This window comes from Protopterus annectens, chromosome 13.part0 (assembly GCF_019279795.1).
Source record: "Protopterus annectens isolate FY-2018-M chromosome 13.part0, PAN1.0, whole genome shotgun sequence".
NCBI lineage: Eukaryota > Metazoa > Chordata > Ceratodontiformes > Protopteridae > Protopterus > Protopterus annectens.
In genome coordinates, this window is record NC_056747.1 from 470,554,259 (window position 1) to 470,573,352 (window position 19,094).

Genomic DNA, 19,094 nt, shown 5'->3' on the forward strand with positions numbered 1-19,094 from the left:
CAGGTGGATTTCATTGGGGAAATAACATCCAACCAGACTTGTTATAAGGCCAGGTGTCACAGGCAGACGGCCTCTAACACCCCTGAAAGGGTGTTAACATCTACCCTGAGGGGATATGTCTGTTAAATTCTTTCATATTTTATTTATTATTAGTATGTACTTTTTCATATATTTGTTGTAAAATAGTTTCTGTGCCTAAAGTTTCAGTGTTGCTGTTGTATATATAATTGTTGTTGAAGGAAGTATTTTACATCCAAAATACAAGATCCAGTGTTGTCTTTTCTGTATGAGTCATTGACTGTGTTATCACATCCAACCAGATCCGACATTGACACTTTTTTCAAGCACTTGGATCCATGGCTGAGGCTCTACCCCTACCCATAATTCCCTCTATCCCTACAGTACCCCAGAACTAGTTTGCAGCTTATTTTGTTCAGATGTGATCTGGAGGCTCAGTGCTGTTTTGAGAGATAAGTGATTCCAGCCTGGCTCTGAAAATGCCTAACCAGTTGAAAGGACCTGATGGGTCCGGGCATCTCTTTCAAGCCTTTTCTCATCCATTGAGTTGGACAGAAAAGATAACATCTGATATAAAAGGTATGTACTTACCATAATGTTAGATTTGTTATTTTTTCCATTGGCTCAAGTTTACCCCCCCCCCACCTTTCCCCTTACCTAAACTGTCATTTGTGAGACTTGACTTGACCACATTGTACCTGACCAAGGGTTTGTCTGACATACAGCTTTGAGCTGTTTCCTATTGTGTCTTAGTTTATCCTGCTTCCATTTAATGACCTTTAGGAAGTTGTATAAGGTGCAAGCAGGCAAACTCTATCTCAGGTGTTGTAGGGAGAAGAGCCTGAGCCATGCATTCAAGAACTTGAAAGAGATGGCCATGGCAGATCCGATAACCCAACTTTTGATTTGGACAGAAGAAAACACAAATCTAGCATTACGGTAAGAACATACCTTTTGTTTATGTAACTGTTTAATGTTAATACACTTGCACACACATGCGCGCGCAAAGTCACAAAGATACACATGCAGCGACAGACAAACTCAAACACACACAAACATTTATACACAAGTGCCCAGCAATTACAGCCACTTTCTTGACTGAATGCACCTTACCTGTTATTGCGATCAAATGAATGAAAGAAAACGGCATACTTTTCATGTGGCATTAGTTTGAATTTTTGAATATGCCTTCTTGTTATATAGTTAAATGTTTCGGGGGGGGGGGGGCTGTTCAAATAAAGCTCTGTCACCATGTGGCATAATGCAAAGAGCATCAGTCCTGAACCATAGAAATGTACATGTCAAACAACAGAGAGGTATTATTTTTAAACCTCATTACATTTCCACATTAATATATGTACTTTTTTATGAATGTGCAGAGTTGCATGATTCTTTTCAATATTACACATTTACTGAGCATTCGTATTAATACAGTATATCTTCAATACAGCTTAGTTCATATTTTATGCATTTTTCTTTTTAAGAATACAAGAGTCTACCGCCCCATTACAGTTCTGCTTGCACATCATCTTTCTTAGGCTCATTTGTGTCTTGCTGCGAAACTAACTTGAGGCAAGCTGTAAATCTAATTTCGCATTCACTCATTTTTTTGTTTTGAAAAAAAATCAGAATTTTTGGATGTAGTGTAAAACATTTTCACCAGTTTTACCTGGAACTACTTTGCCCTGGTAGATAACACTGCCCTTTGACAGCTGTTGGGTCCCTTTGTTTATATGGTGCTAGTGTATAAGCTGGGATACTCTCTGGCTGCATCTCGTCTTAACCTTTTGACACTGCTCCCTAATCTTGCAGTACCCTTCTATGTTTTCTATAATGCCTGGCCATTAAATATTTTGCTTAAGTCCCCATTTTTATATGCTTTCTACTTATGGCTTGAAAAAGGAATATCAAGGGCTATGGTTAGAAGTGCCTGATTGTAGGCCATTGGAACTACCAGCTCCTGCATTAGTTATCCCTGTAGTTCCCCTGTTTAGAATTCCACTTTCTGTACAACAACCATTTTTTGCAGTATGTATACTGCCTCACCCCTGAGGGAGGATTAGATGCCCCTTGACTCTCTCCAGCAAATTTTGTAAACTGAGGACTGAGAACTTTACTTCTCTTAACTCAGTGTTTCTAATCCTCCACACTTCTTCTAATAGAAGTCCACTACGTTGTAACTAGTGTGCATCAGATTTAAACTCACTGCTATCAGTCATTTCTTCCCCTGAAGTAAATTGTTCCAGAGGAAGTTCACTATATTCTGTCTATTTTGTGGAGGAAGGGAACATTTGTACAGGTTGAAGACACAAGGGTTTATGTAAATAGTTACTTTTCATTACTAATATGAACTAACAGACACTTTTTTGACCTTTCATAAGATACTGCAGAGAAATGAAATGTCATTCTAAGTTGATACATCCTGATTTACTTCGTCTTCTGTCCACCTGGATTAAAAATCAACAAAGACTGGTGATGGGCCAATTTTACATTAAAAAAAATGGGAGCTACACTGTTGTGGCATCCTGTGTTTTATGTCATGACTAACATTTTCATATATGTCCACCTGGATTAAAAATCAACAAAGACTGGTGATGGGCCAATTTTACATTAAAAAAAATGGGAGCTACACTGTTGTGGCATCCTGTGTTTTATGTCATGACTAACATTTTCATATTGGATTTTATACCTCAGTCTTCATTTCACAGCAGAATCTTCCATCCATGGTTGACATCCAAAGCACTGTAATTGCTGCTAATACAAAAAAAAGACATGACAGACATTGATGCTGCTTTTTTAAAGCATAAAAGAAATGAAAAATGTACTGGGGAAAATTGTGGCCTTGCCTTTACAATAAACTACAAAACAAGAAAATGTTGTTTCAAAATAAACAGAAGAAATAAAATAGGGAAAATAAAGGACAGTCATACTACTGAACTGTATCCAGTGTTTCAGTAATAACATTATCTGTCTTTGTTCCCATCTTAAAGAAATGGGGATGTCAGCAACTGTCCCGAACCAGAATGCTGATCAAGTGGATTAGAGGTTTTGTTTCAAAGATTTCCCCTACATATTACTTGTAAAACAGTACTAGCCAGGGAAGAGTTGGGGAATACTCTAAGGCGCTGTAACCTTGGGCTTTAGTAAATATTCCCCATATCATCACTTACAGTCTTGCAATTTCACGGCGTCACAGTTGTCCTGTTAATTTCAATACAAACTTTCTTTAGCAGGGGTGGGGTGTGGGTCTGTGTTTCCCACCCCACATGTATTCATTCAAGTAATAATCTGCTGTTATTCTAAGAGTGTATTAGTTCTGGTTTAAGCACTTGGGCTTAGGGCCATTTATTTTACATTAAGAAGGTGTGGTCTGCACTCTTGTAGGAGGACAGGGTAGATTCTGCCCTTCTAAGCTGGGAGTTTCTGGTTAAAGGCTTATTGTGCCTGTTTATTTGAACTGTTTCTTTCTGAAATTGGTACGCCTTGTTTGCTGTAGCATACACTAAATTCAGACCTGCTGAATGTAGCTTTGTTTGTATAACTTGAGCACTAATCCAGACCATCTTTTTTTGGAGAAGGTTCCCCTGCACCCTAGTGGCAGGAGTGTGCAGTTAGAACTTGTCTGATCGAAGACTACTGGAACGGGGCTCAGATTTTAGCTTTTTATTGCTTAATTTGTTTAAATCATTTTGCTCATTTGCTACTGTTATATTATAAAAAAATACACTTTATGCATCGCCGTTTAGCTAGGGTTAAACTATTACTAGCGCCATAAGGTCTGTTCTTCAAATTTTCCCTTAGAACTAGCCAGTTTTTTTAGTTTTAGCACTCAGATCTGTTTCTTTGAGCTCAGCGCTTGTTCAGAACTCATTGTAAGCACTAAAGCTACAAATTACTATAGCACTCAACTTTCCTCATTTGTCTAGAGGAAAACAGTTTTTAGTACTTAATAAATAAACACCTATCCAGGCATGTCTACGGGTCAGTTCCAGGTGTTTTCTCCTGTCTACCTGATAAATCTGGGCATCTTGGGGCAATGTAGCAATTGCCTTATGTACACAGACAACCCTGTCCTCCTACCACCCAACACTACAACCTGTGAGAGATGCACTTATATAGCCAAACTGGAAGCAAAGATATCTTCACCCAAGACTGGACTAGACAGTCAAGAGGAAAAGGTAAACACTTGCACCACGCCACACTCATCACATAGTCCCTCAAAACCTACACCACCAAAATACACACCTACATTCGCAGAGGCTCTTAATAAAATAAAAATCTGCTCAAGAAACAGAGACCTCCAAAGCCGAAACGCATGCAACATCCACCCCCCAACACAACCCAAATGACACATAACCCACAAACTCAGTGTGCCACTCAACCATAGCCCATAAGGCATAACAACGTACCTAAAACTCTAGTCATAGGTGACTCTATAGTCAGGCACACTGATGTTCCACTCACCAGGCTAAACAAGGAGAAAGTTACTGTCAGCTGCCTGACGAGTGCCAGGATCCACCACGTAACGCACACACTCAGGTCACTCCACAACAAGTACAAATATGACTCTGTCATTGTCCATGTTGGTGTGAATGACCTGAGACATACCTCCCTGGACTACATAAAAAGAGACACGGAGGAGCTCTCCGATCTTGTAGCCCAGGCAGGTATGGTATGACCCTAGCCCAGAGTAGCATCCTGCCATCACCTAGAATGATACCACAGTACGATACCACAGTACAAGGACAAAATGATTTTCAACAATTGGCTAAGCTTCTGGTGTCATTCTAAGGGGATCCAATATTGTCTGCCTAGGATGACATGATCAACAGACCACGATGCTTTGCCAGAGATGGCCTGCATGTGTCACCCTTGGGATTCCGGATACTGGCTAAGGCTCTTACCACCCCTATAGTGCCTTTTTTAGGCAAGGTTCAAATGTCAAATTCACCACTGTAACAGGTACAAGCAAGCAAAATCTGAGGGTAATGCTACTCAATGCTAGACGTCTAAACCTCAAAATGCATTCACTCGAGGCACTCCTTAAAATGGAGAACATTGACATCAGTGCAGTGACAGAGACCTGGTTCAAGGCTCCAGAGAGCACCCCTGCATTACCAGGCTATAATTCATACCACACCTTTCGGCCACCTAACCTGGACCGAAATGCTGAAGGTGGAGGCGTGTCCATATTCATTAAGGATATCCACACCTCCAGGCTAGTTGCTCAGCATACTGCACCTGAGATTATCCAAGTGCAACTAACTCTGGGCAAGACCACAATCCAAATTGTAACTTGCTACAGATCCCCCACCATGCCCCAGGATTCCCACTCCTCATTTCTTGATACACTGAAAAATATTAGGGTACAACCCAACACCCTAATAATGGGCGATTTCAACTGCCCTGCCATTTATTGGGAAAACTACTCATGTACCAACTCTTTTGCTCAACAATTTATGGAATTCATAAATTCCAGCGCCTTGGATCAACTTATCCTCACCCCCACCAGGGGCAGCAATATCATAGACCTGGTCATTACCAACGTAAGTGACCGGTGTTCCACTCCAGAGGTCAATTCCTCATTGGTCAGATCTGAACACAAGCTAATCAGCCTAGATATCTACATCCCGCCCCCACCCCCCATTAGGGAAACCACCATAAACATTTCTCCAAAGCCAGCTTCACCCTTCTTAAGACAGAAGTGGCAAACTTCACAACACCCAAGCAGACGGACAATAGAGGTACAGCTGCTGAATCCTACACAAATGCACTTTATAAGCACTTACACAAGTTCATGGATCATGCTATCCATAACAGAACCAAGATGTTATCCTCCAAAAAAGGAAGCCAATCTGGTGGTCCCCTGCCATAAACAAACTCTACAACTGAAGAAAGAAACTGTTGCAAAAAAGAGTAAAATCTCATGACTTGAACTCCCTGGTCAGCCTCATTAAGAAGCTGAGATCCCTCATAAAATCCTCCAAAGCTAGTTATGAAAACAAAATTGCCACTGATTCTAAAGACAACCACAAAGCATTCTATAGCTATGTCAAGAATCTCAATGGTAACACTCAGATCTGCTCTGAGTTGCAGCACAATGGCACTAAATATACAGAACCAACTGATATTGCCAACATCCTGGCAGATAGGTTCAGTGCTAACTTTACCCCCCCCCCCCCAAAGGACCCATCTCTATACCGGAAGAATGCAAAGTTCCTGTAATCACAGCTGCACAGGTAAAAACCACACTCTCCAAAGCCAAGAACACAGCATCCATGGGACTTGACAACATCCCAGGCTGCATTCTACATGAACTACAGAATGAACTGGCACCCCACCTAAGCACCATGTTCAATCATAGTCTCACCTCAGGCTTTGTGCCCTCTGAATGGCACACGGCGATGGTTATCCCACTCCACAAAGGGGGAGCCACCACTGACCCTGGGAACTACTGCCCCATTAGCCTAACGAGCCTGGTCTGCAAGGCCATGGAACATATCATCATGGAACTTATAAACAAAGACATTGGTAAGCTCCAAACTCTGGACCCCACCCAGTTCAGGTTTGGAAAAGGCAGATCATATCTCCTAAACCTGACTGACTTCTTTGAAGCAGTCACCAAAGCTGTATACGAGGGTAAGGTGGTTCACACAGCCTATGTAGATCTTGCCAAGGCTTTTGACACCATCCCCCACTCTGGAATTTTAGATAAACTCACTAAACTAGGTATAAATCCCTATGTCACAAGATGGGTTGCCAACTGGCTCACTGACAGAACCCACACTGTGAAAGTAGCAAATCCGACTTCAGACCAGTGACAAGTAAAGTACCACAGGGGTTCAGTCCTGGGTCCTCTCCTGTTTGGTATCTACTTTTCTGAAGTACAGGCTAACACAGGAGGTCTTTGACTAACGAAGTTTGCAGATGACTGCAAACTAGGAGCCATAATTGAAACTCCTAATGATGTGGACATCCTACAAAAGGGCCTCACTGAGACAGATGCCCAGTGTCAAAGCCATGGCCTCAAGCTCAGTGCCAAAAAGTGCATTGTCATTCTCTTTGGTAAAAACTCTGTACCCATGAGCTACCACATAGGTGGTAGTCTACTTAACACCGAAAGTGTGATGAGACCTTGGGACACAGGTGGACAGTAGTCTCTCCTTTGATGATCACATCGCCACAGTAGTCAGGAAATCCTTTTACATGGCACACCTCATCACAAAAGGTTTCTCATCCAGGAAAAAAGGTCATTGTTCCCCTCTACTCATCACTCATTAGACCCATTATAGAGTACAACACCCCTTTTGGTATGTACCTCACAAGACATCTACAACAACTGGAAAGGCCGCAGAAATACCTCACCGGCCTCAAACAGATGCCCTATGTAGACCATCTCAAAAAACTCCAGCTTTACTCCATCGCATATCGCCTACACAGAGGCGATCTTAGCCTAACATACAAAGCTATGTCAAACCCAGAGCTGTTGGGCATGCTCCACTTAAAGAAATCCCAATCCCTCCGAGCTACACGATCTAGGGACCTCAACCTTGTCACCACGATAAACAGAACAAACTGGAGGGATAGATTCCTGTCCCAGAAACTTCCCATTCTGTGGAACAAACTACCTGTCTATATCAAACAAAGCTCCTCATTAGCACTCTTCAAGAAAAATCTTGATGATTGGATGGGAAATAGGAAATTCACCCCGGAGATCACCTCTGTGGCTCTGCTTGACAGGGGCACAGGAAAATAATTTTCTTGTGTGGTGAAGGCCAGGGTACCTTTTTGGCTAGGCTTGTATATATGCCCTAGGGCCGATAGCCTTGTACCTACCTATGAACCTATGAAAATCCATTACATTTCAGAGATGGTAAGTGTTTCTTAGTCATGACTGCCTTAGCTGAAACAACAGACTTTGCCAGAAAATACCATATTCCCAGCAAAACAACTTCAAACAATAGATGTTAATATTCCTACTACTGCTTAGACTATTAATGTTTTATTATGTTTCTTTGGTTTCTTTTTTTAATGTATTATTACAGTGCAATAGTGCTATGATTGTTTCCAGAATTCCAGAAAGAAAACTTTAAGCACCTCTCTGATATAGTCTCATGCTAGAATGTAACAGCAGTCAGTGGTAGCCACCACGGAACAGGTAGTGGGAAGTTTTCAACAGCATTTAAAGCAGTTTGTTTTTCAGAGGGACAGTTCACTTCTGCCTGATGTCTGTGTTGGTTTCAAGGCAGTAAAACACTTTGTGCATCTACATCCTGTGCTCAGTAACTTGTGGTACATGGCTCTGATAAAGGTCCATGCAGTACAAAGAGGTATGACCAAGTCACTTTGATCATAACTCAGTTGTAGTTCATGGAGTGCCATTATTATGCTCAAGTATCAGTTAAATGGCATCCTGGTTCATTGCTACTGTAGGGCGAGACAACCTTAACAACGTTTAGAAGGGTGCTTAACAATTGTTAAGCACACTCTATGCTGTTAAGATAGTGTCTGGCACTATTTTAGGGCATTATTTAACTGATATATGAGCATAAATAGCAGCAGCAGAACATGAAATCAGTTGATGTCAAGTCTGTTTCTGTCAGCTGTTTACATTACACTCACAAAAAAATGTATTTGGGACCCAGCTACTTCCCTTACTCAAGGAATATGTAAAGATGAAAAGCTGTTTCTTACTGCATAACCGTCTTCCAAACTGGCAAAACACTTCTCACTGTTTTTTTTTAATTTAATTTTTCTTTAGCTAGTAGTACATGGAGCAAACAAACGTAGCCGCGGTGGTACGGAGTTGTTACCTCACAGCAAGAGGTTCTCCCATTAGATTCTCGGCATGGCTTCGGAGTGCCTTCTGTGTGGAGTCTGCATGTCCTCCCCATGGTTGAGCAGCATTCGAAAGACATGCGTGCGTAAATGGGCGTGCCTTCATTGAAGGTTGAGGATCGAGCTGGCACCTCGGCGTTTCGTAAAAATCTACTGCCAGTCATTAGCGGACCAGAGTTCCGCGGTGGTGACCCCTTACCGGGAGAAAGCCAAAAAGACAAGCAACGACATGGAGCAAACAAATCGCAATGTACTCCAAAGAATTATGATTGTATCTCTGACTGTAAATTAAAATGATGTGTTGTCTACATGGATGCCACGATTCACAATTCCAATTGCTACCATTAATTCCATTGTAAACTCGTCCATGCCTCTTGTGTCTTATGCAGCTGATGAAACGAGTAGGGCGGGTACAGGAATTGCTCTGCGGAGTCATTCCTGGATGTGCTTATGTTCTTTTGCCGAACCTTTTAAGTCGTCATTTGTAAATGCCCCTTTCGATGGTTCCTCCTTATTTGGACCAAAAGTAAAGAGACCCTCACCAGATGTGAGCAAGACGATAAGACTGTGTCTGCCGTTGGAGTCCGTTTTTCTACCCCTACTAGACCTTATCCAAAAGGTCAATGGGGTGGGAAAATGTGGTTCCGTAAGACCCAAGGAGCCTTTCCAAACTCACAAGGTGAAGCTTCCTCCAGGGGCAGAGGGGGAGGCAATGGTGGAAGACAACACCCACGTGGCAGAGGGGGTCCGCAGAACCAGAGTGACAGGGATCAATTCCTTGGGAAACCCTATCAGCGTTCCTGAAAGGAGACCCAACTGTCATGCTGTGGAGGCAGTCGGGGGATGTTTGTCTTTGTACCTAGGCGCCTGGCTAAATATCTCAGAAGACCGATGGGTACAAAATGTTATATCCAGAGGATATTCCATCCCTTTTCACTCTTACCCCAGACCAACAAAAGGAATCCCAGATATTCCACCCAGTCTACAGGATGTAGCATCCATAGAGGTCCAGAAACTATTGCAAAAAGAATCATCCAGCCAGTCTCAGCAGACCAGCAAGGATCCGGAACTTTAATCAAGGTTTTTTTTTTGGTACCAAAGAAGACAGGGGACTGGAGACCTATTCTGGACCTCAGCAGGCTCAGCAAATATATGGTGAAGATGAAGTTCCGGATGGTCACTCTTCAGTCCATTCTCCCATTTTTAGGGAAGGACAATTGGATGTGCTCTATCGATATCCAGGATGCGTACTACCATATCAAAATAGCCAGGCCATCCAGGCATCATTTGCGCTTCCGGCTGGGAGCCAGTCATTTCCAGTTTTGGGCACTGCCCTTTGGTCTCACTACAGCCCCCAGAGTGTCCACCAAATACATGGCAGTGGTCATGGCTCACTTGAGACATTCAGGAATCCAGGTGTTTCCTTACTTGGACAACTGGCTCCTTACCTCCCCCACAAGGTATCAGCTTATTCGGACAAGGGACGCTACCAGGGATCTAATTTCGGACAAGGGACGCTACCAGGGATCTAATTTCACAGCTGGGCCTTATTGCCGTTGCAGTGTACAGTCTTTATAGGAGCAGACTTAGACATGGTCAGCATGTCCCTGAAGTTCTCTCCCGAAAGAGTGATTGTCTTCCAACAACAGATTGTGGACCTCCTGTCAAAGCGAAATGTACCAGCATCACAGATTCTTAAACTGCTCGGTGTTATGGCAGCAGCGATTATTGCAATTCCCCTTGCGAGATCCCACATGCGCATTCTTCAGTGGCTGCTATTCACACAATGGACTTTTCAGGAATTACCCTTGAATCATCTAGTCTTGATTACCGACTCTTGCAAGAAAGACCTTTGCTGGTGTCTAATGTCGGAGACGGTGACTATGGGCCGCCCATTTGATTTTCCCTCTCCAGTCGCAACGGTAGCCATGGACGCCTCCCTGATTGGGTATCTTTCTTGGAAGACCATTTTCTTGGTGGCCATTACATCAGCACGCAGAATTTCGGAGTTGCAAGCCCTTTCCATTAAGCCACCTTATCTGATATTTCATAAAGATAGGGTTTCCCTCAGGATGAATCCATCGTTTTTACCCAAATATGTTCGGAATTCACTCTGAATCAGATGATTGAGTTGCCCGTTTTCTTTCCTAACCATTCAAACCAGTTGGAGTGTATGCTTCACAAACTTGACGTGCATCGACAACTTAATTTTTATTTGGACAGAACAAAATATCTCAGAAGGGCTGATCAGCTGTTTGTCTCCTTCTCAGACTCAAGAAATGGTGCACCTGTCTCCAAAACTACCATACTGAAATGGCTCTCTGATTGTATCTCCTTTATCTACAGTGAAGCTGGTATTGCATTACATAATAAGGTCAAGGCTCATTCTACAAGGGCGGTTTCTACTTCTGCAGCCTTCTTGACCAGGTTACCTATAGATTCTATTTGTGCAGCTGCCACCTGTTCAAATCCACATACCTTTATATCTCATTACAAAGTGGACAAGGCCTCTAGGGACAGAGCTTCATTTGGATATGCTGTCCTGAAACAGGTACTCTCGTGAGCCACCCAAGATTATGGTGCTGGGGATGCTACCCATCAGTATGAAAGAAGGTGAGATTAAACAACTTCACATTAAGAAGTTATGTACTTAACATAACATTCCATGTGAGTTGTTATTCTCGCCTTCATTATTACGACACTCCCTCCTACCCCCTTCCTGTGTCTGGAAGCTACCCATCAGTAAGAATGAAGGTGAGATTGAACAACTTCACATTAAGAAGTTATGTGCTTAGCATAACATTCCATGTGAGTTGTTATTCTCGCCTTCATTATTACGACCCTCCCTCCTACCCCCTTCCTATGTCTAGAAGCACAGGAGGTTCCACGCTGGTTTTGGTTTTCTTGGAGGGTGTCCTTCTCCCTGGATTTTATGATTTCCTTGAAATTTGGAATAGGTTTCTACACTAGTTGGCAGCAAACAGGATCTGGGGAATGTAGTGGTGCATTGTGGTATAGGGCTTTGGCCTCTAGCTGTTTGAGACCTTGAGCTTTCCTATTTGGCCGAATCTGAGCCAATGATCGGCTCCGAACCCATCAGTAATATTGAAGGCGAGAATAACAACTCACATGGAATCAGTCATAGTTCATGTTGGTGTGAATGAATTGAGATATACCTCACTGGACTATATGAAGAGAGACATGATTGAGTTCTCTAAATATGTGTCCCAGGTAGGTATGTCCATAGCCTTGAGCAGCATTTTACCCTCACCTAGAATGATGCTACAATATAAACAAAAAAATGACTGACTTTAATAATTGGCATAGTTTCTGGTGTCATTCAAGTGGGATCCAGTTTCTGTCAGCATGGGATGACATGGTTGATAGACCTTGCTGCTTTGCTAGAGATGGTCTGCACCTGGTATCTCTGGGCTTTCGGATGCTCGCTAAGGCTCTTGCCTCCCCCATAGTGCCTTTTCTAGGCAAGGTCTCAAAAACAAAACTTCTGATGTGAAAATATCCAGCACAAACAAAATAAGGGTTGTGCTGCTGAATGTTAGGAGTTTAAACCACAAAGCTGCACTCTCTGGAAGCATTCCTTTCCTTGGATAATGTAGACATTTGTGCAGTCACAGAAACCTGGTTCAAGGCCACAGAGAATACCCCGGCCTTGCAAAGCTACAGTGCCTTCCACACCTTCAGACTGCAAAATGAAATTGTGAGAACCAAAGCTGGTGGAGTGTCTATCTACATTAAAGATAAATACTCCTTCAGACTGCTTAGATCAGATAACTCTGTGGAGCTAAGTTCAAATTACCATGTGCAAGACCCCACTTAAAGTCATTGCTAATTACAGGTCCCCCTCCATGAACCAAGATCCTCATGCGGCTTATTTGGCTTTACTTTAGTCAATCAAAATATAACCTAACACTCTTGTCATGGGGGTTTTAACTGTCCTGCCATCAACTGGGAAACCTATATGAGCCCCAACTTACTTGCACAAAAGTTCCTTGACTTTGTTGACTCAATTGTAAAACAGATTGTAAAACATCCTACAAGGGGCTCAAATATACTTGACCTAGTTCTCACCAAAATGAGAGATCACTGCACTGCTGTAAGTGTAAGACCCTCATTAGTAAAATCTAATCATAAGTCACTTTTGAAGTAGCAGTAAATCCAGAATCCATCAGAGGTTAAGTCAGATTAAAACTATACACTCCTAGGGTTGGCATAAATGATTTCCAAGCCCCAGTCCCCACAGATGGTCTTGGCAACTATACTAAAGTATACTCTGATGCCCTGTACCAACACTTATACAAATGTATAGACTCTGCTGTGCCGGATAGGAACAAAGTAAGAGTCTCAAGAAAAAAACAAGCCACCCTGGTGGCCATTTCGCATAAATAAACTATACAACAAGCGTAAGAAGCTGTTATCTAAAAATACCAGAGAGAGGTCCCAGCACTGGAAAAGTACCCTCCTAAGCCTAAATAAACAAATAAGACAACTTATAAAATACTCTAAGGGCAACTTCAAGAAGAATTTAGCAAACACAGATAAGGATAATCATAAGGCTTTCTTCAGCTACATCCATCGCCTAAAAGGTAGGACCCAACGTGTGCTGAACTAGTGGCAAATGATATCACACAGACTGATCCTGCAGAAATTGATAACCTACTAGTAGACAGGTTTGGAGAAAATTTCTCCCCTTTATCCTCTCCAAACATATCACAAACCATACCTTCAACAGCACCCCCACCCTATATATATATATATATATATATATATATATATATATATATATATATAAAGAACAGGTAATCAAAGCTCTGTTTGAGGCAAAAAACACAGCCTCAATGGGTCCTAATGGCATCCCAGACTTCTTTCTAAACAAACTAAAACAGAACTTACAAACCTTCTTAGGCACCCTATTTAACCACAGCCTGAATACAGCATTTGTCCCAGCTGAATGGAGAACTGTGACCATTATCCCCCTCCACAAGGGCAGCTTCGCAACAGATCTAGGGAATTATACCCCCATACACCTGACTAGCCTTATCTGCAAAGCCATGACACATATCATCATGGACTTCATAAATAAAGATATAGGTGACCTCCAAACCCTTGATCCAACCCAGTTCGGCTTTGTAAAGGGTCGAACCTGCCTATTAAACCTAGTAGATTTCTTCAAAAATGTGACCAGGGCCGTAGCTGAGGGCATATCTGTGCATACTGTATATCTGGACTTGGCAAAGGCCTTTGACACAATCCCCCATTCAGGCATTATTGACCAACTCACCCACCTAAATGTCAACCCCTTTGTTGTTAGGTGGGTTGCAAATTGGCTCTGTAACCATACACATGCTATCATTGTGGATGACCACCTCAACCAGCAGACCTGTCACTAGTGGAGTTCCACAAGGGTCAGTACTGGGCCCCCTTTTGTTTGGTATTTACTTCTCGGAAGTTCAGGCTGAAATAAAGGCATTGTGGCTGACCAAGTTTGCTGATGACCGCAAACTTGGCATGATCGTTGACTCCCCAAATTATGTCAGTGTACTCCAGGAGGGGCTTACACAGACCAGCGATTGGTGCCAAAGCCATGGACTCAAACTAAATGCAAAAAAATGCATTGTTATCCCCTACGGTAAAAGCAGTGTCCCTACTATCTATCAAATAAGCAATACCTTAAGTATGAATGTTGTAGTGAGGGATTTGGGCACACAAGTAGACTGTGACCTAAACTTTGACCACCACGTGTCCACTGTAGTAAGAAAGGCATTCTATGTCGCACATTTGATTAGCATTGAGTATAATGCCCCCATTGGTATGTACAGTACTAGGCACTTGCAGCAACAGGAGAGACCCCAGGGATTTTTAACTAAGAAGATCCAGGGTCTTCAGCACATGCCTGACACAGACAGACTAAAGTCTCTCACTGTACTGAGTAGCGTATAAGCTTGCAGAGCAATCTCTGACCCCAACCTGATGAAGTTGCTGCATATCCGTAAGTGAAATGAGACTAGAATTACCAGCTTCAGTGACCTAAATCTGGCCTGCAATTTAAATAGGACATGCTGGAGAGACAGATTCATCTCACAGAGGTTGCTGCTTCTCTGGAATAGGCTACCAGTTCATGCTAAGCAGAGTTTACCTCTATGACTCTTCAAAAGGAGCCTGGATGAATGGATAGAAAACCACAAATTATTGCCAGGAATAGCTCCCACATTCCTCCTGGACATGGGCAGTCATTACTAATAATAATCTTAGGCATTTTCTAAACTTTTTCTCTTGAAATATAATGGGTGTAATAGGCTAGGCTTAAAACAACCCTCTGGTCCATAGCCTAGTAACCTCCTATGAATATATGTATTCATTTCTTTTTTTTTTCATAGTCATCCTTAAGATCCCAGGTTGATGTTGTTTTTCATGTCAGCAGAATTCTTGCTTGCACATTCCTTTTCTCCTGTGAGAAATTCTGTTTCTCAAATGCTGCAGACTGTGTATTGATGAATAAGATGGCAGAGGGCACACCTCCCAAACGTAAAACCTTCTCCCCCCATCTCACTTCAGCAATGGTAGCCATGTATAAATTAAGTCTGGCCTGAGCAACAAGTCAGAATTAACTGAAAAAGTAATAGTCAGGTGCTTGTCCAGTGATATAACAGATGACAACAGCTCTTGCATTTTAATATGTTTTTCTTTCTTATCAAGTCCTTTGTTAGCCTGTTTGTTTTTCACCATCTTTTCATTTTCTGTCTAGTTTTTAATTTTGTTCTTTGCTACTTTAATAAGTTACCCTATTACCTTTTTTATGTGAAGCAACAACATAGAATGGTTGATAGCATATGAATATTAGCATTGCTGGATGTTTGCTATTCATTGGATACAAGTAATTGGAGCTGGTAGTCTTTCCAAGTTGGAGGAATCAGACTCCGGTGGAGTAAAGTTAAAGATAACAGAGTTTGTCTTTGTATTACCTACAGTTATCGTAGATACAAGGTTCTTATTTTCTGGGTACTGAACAATATCTTTTTCCAATCCATGAGTTCAGATATTAAATGTCTTATTTCAGATACTGAAGAATTTATTATTGCTTTGTTGTTTAGGGGGGGGGTCACTGGATTCTGCAACATTTGCATTTTCCATTGTTTTATTGATTTTAAAGCATATGGCACTAAGATGATAAAAAGGTATGTCTAAAATTTCATCACTATCCTTTCTCTTTGTTGTTTTCCTTTAATGCATTATTTACTCTTTAGACTGGTTTTCTTTTCTGATGTTGTAGCCCTGCCCTTAAAAAGCTCAGTTCATTTTTGAGTGCTGGCTCCTCTGATAAAATTATTCCAGAGTAAGTCATAAGCATGCTTTGTTCCTTGTGTTCCTTTTACAGAGTACCTCTGTACACAATTACTGGATAACATACATGCATGACTGTGTAGTAACTGTTTGGAGTGACCATACAGTGCTGTTGTCTTGTGTGTGCACAATCCTCCCAAATCTGCATTGTTTGTTGGGGCTTAAGTTAACCCCAATGCACAAGTTGAAAAAAAAGTGTGTGTGTTTCATTGGAATGTCACTGGCTTTGAGTTTGTGTAATATTAAAATGGATACTCCGCTGCCTTTGCTGCTTATTTGTAAAATATTAACTTGCTCAGGTAATCCCTGCATTGTATATAAGCATGGGCTTTGCTTGTAAAGACTATCTTAATCTAGATTTAGTAATTATTCTAAGATGAAAGGGCATCATTCCTATGTGTCCTGTTTTGCATGGCTACTGCTGGTGCAGTATTATGCAACTAGGAAGAGTGTACTTATTTGAGTATTACATTGCCCTTCTCTGCAGAGGTGCCCAAGTGACTAGTACATTATGCAGCTATTTTCCAGTAGCCATGTTTCAAGCGATATGTGTAGAACCCATTTTCACTGCTTTGTATTCCTTTTACATTTGGCTTACATGCATCAACAGATCCTTTAGATTCCTTTAAGGACCTGGGTAGATGGGTAGATTTCAGCTTTGAGTTTTTCTAATCATGTCAACCAATTAGTTAATGATAGTAATAGAATTGTAGGTTATATAAAAAGTTTTATAATGTCTAGGAAATCAGGAATGATGAAGTCATTGTTTGTTAGTTACATTAGACCCATACTTCTGTATGGAATAATAATATGGAAACCTTTTAAGAAAACAAACATGTGTAAACTGGAAGGAGTACAGCAGAAATATACAATGGGCGTGCACGGATGTGAAAATTTAAGTTATTATGAGAGACTAAAATATCTTATCTTGTACAGTGTCTCATTTAGATATTTAAGAGGAGACCTTATTCAAGTATATAGGGCATTTAGAGACTACCTCTGGGAGTGTTTGGGGTTATCAAAAAGTAGTAGAGGATCATCAGAAAGCCTATGTAGAAGATTCTATAGGAATGAGAAGTGTACTAATTCATTCTCTGAGAGAGCTGCTGATGCATGAAATGGACTACTAAACTACGTTAAAGCAAGCACTAGTGTAGATGTTTTTAAAAACGGCCTGGACACTTGTTGTGGGAACAACTGTTTTGGTATATTCGCAGGCTAGAAGTGCATTAATGCCTGTGCTTGAAATATTTGCATGTATGAATGTAGGGTGTGGTAAGGATACTTAGGATACAGTTTTAAGTTTCTTCCAGGCAGATTTTGTTTTTACCTGCAGAAAAGTATTTTTCAGTTCATTTAATGTCACTGGACAGGTCGGTTCACCTACAGCTGTCTTTATGGGGCAAAAATGTGGTAAGGTTGGAAAGTAATGGAGAAAATGCCCAAGAGAGTAAGAAAATATGAGTGCAGTAGTTTTCCTTAATGAGATTTGTTGTTTTTTGCATTCTACACACAGAAATACAAATTACAATGTGAAGCTTAGAACAATAAATGGGACTAAAGACTGGAAAGAAACCAAAGGAAATCCGTTAAATAGCCTTTAACAGTAAATGTAATATTGCTGGTTCTGAAACAGTGAAACTGGATAAACAACATAAAAACAGCTGATGGATGCATAAGCCTGTCTCATGATCGCTGTTATGAAGTAGGAATTGGAGATAAAAGCATTGCGAGTTCTGTTTGGAAGAAATGCTGTTGTGGTAAAATAGGGTTTTCATCTTACACCTGGCTTTTTTATATGTCATTTGGAGTGCATTAAAGGTTTTTGGAAGTTAGAAGTGTGCTGTCATTGTCGAGAAGTAAGACTATGAAAAAATGGTATTTACTTTGGTAAAGCTCACTGATAATTTTCTTCTGCAGGATCCTGGCCTCGTGTACGGATTTGATGCAAGCAATCAAAGTGTTGATACTAACATCCAAAGACCTTCAGCAAGAAATTGTAGAGAGTGGAAGGGTAAGCAAGAATCATAGTCCAGCTTAAAAAGTTCCCTAAGAACAGAAGATAATTTATTTGATACTGTTTAGTTTAGAAATTTTAGCTTAACTGGAATTGATTAGAGTTTTTTCATTTTTTTCTTGCATCTTACCGCAGCTTTCCACCTTTTATAGTGTACTAATGGCAGCCCTTCATATCTGTGGCAAAACAGAGAGGAGAAATGGATGGCCTGGTATGGTGGTATCTTTAAAGTAGATGATGCTGTTCCTTATTATCCTACCTTTAACCCTTTCCCCAAGTACATGATGCAGGGATGTCTGTTTCGTTATCTGCATGTGCTGTCATGCACACTCTTATCCAGCAGATGGTCCCACTATGCCCTTTATTTATTTTTTTGCTTGAGGTAGAGGAGCTGGCCTACACCAGGGCTTGTACATAACCGGGCAAAAAACAACTCTGCATCCTCTGCACATGAAGAGAGCCTGCCAAAACTTCTCACTTCTCTCCCTCCACCAGCCCTCTGCCATTGAATTTACTACTTCAAGATTGGCTGCCATAACCATAACTAACTCATTAACACCTATGTCGTGTGGAATGTCACATCTCTAGCAGCCTGCACACATCTTGAATTGCAGAGCATTTTCTGAAATATTAAGTTAAATAGCATAAGAAAAATAAATATTTTGTGAACAATAAAAGCCATTAAAGCTGTACAAGTAGCTGTGTTAATCAGTAAAAAGTATTCTTTACCGTGATAATAGTCATTGCATTTATAGTCTTTTCCACATATACTGTGAATTAATGCACACAAACCCCAAATTATATTTTTTCTAAGCGTTCACAAATTTTCATATCTTGAAAACTATGCAAACTAGACATGTAT

General features: G+C 41.2%; 1 protein-coding gene across 1 annotated transcript in view; it reads left to right on the top strand.

Moving 5' to 3' along the window:
* Positions 1-19,094, top strand: part of HIP1 (huntingtin interacting protein 1) — a 2,554,439-nt gene that overhangs the window by 2,181,432 nt on the left and 353,913 nt on the right. Inside the window, exon 25 of the mRNA XM_044054110.1 lies at positions 18,136-18,229. Coding sequence (XP_043910045.1) covers positions 18,136-18,229 — 94 coding nt within the window. The remainder of the gene's footprint in view (positions 1-18,135; positions 18,230-19,094) is intronic.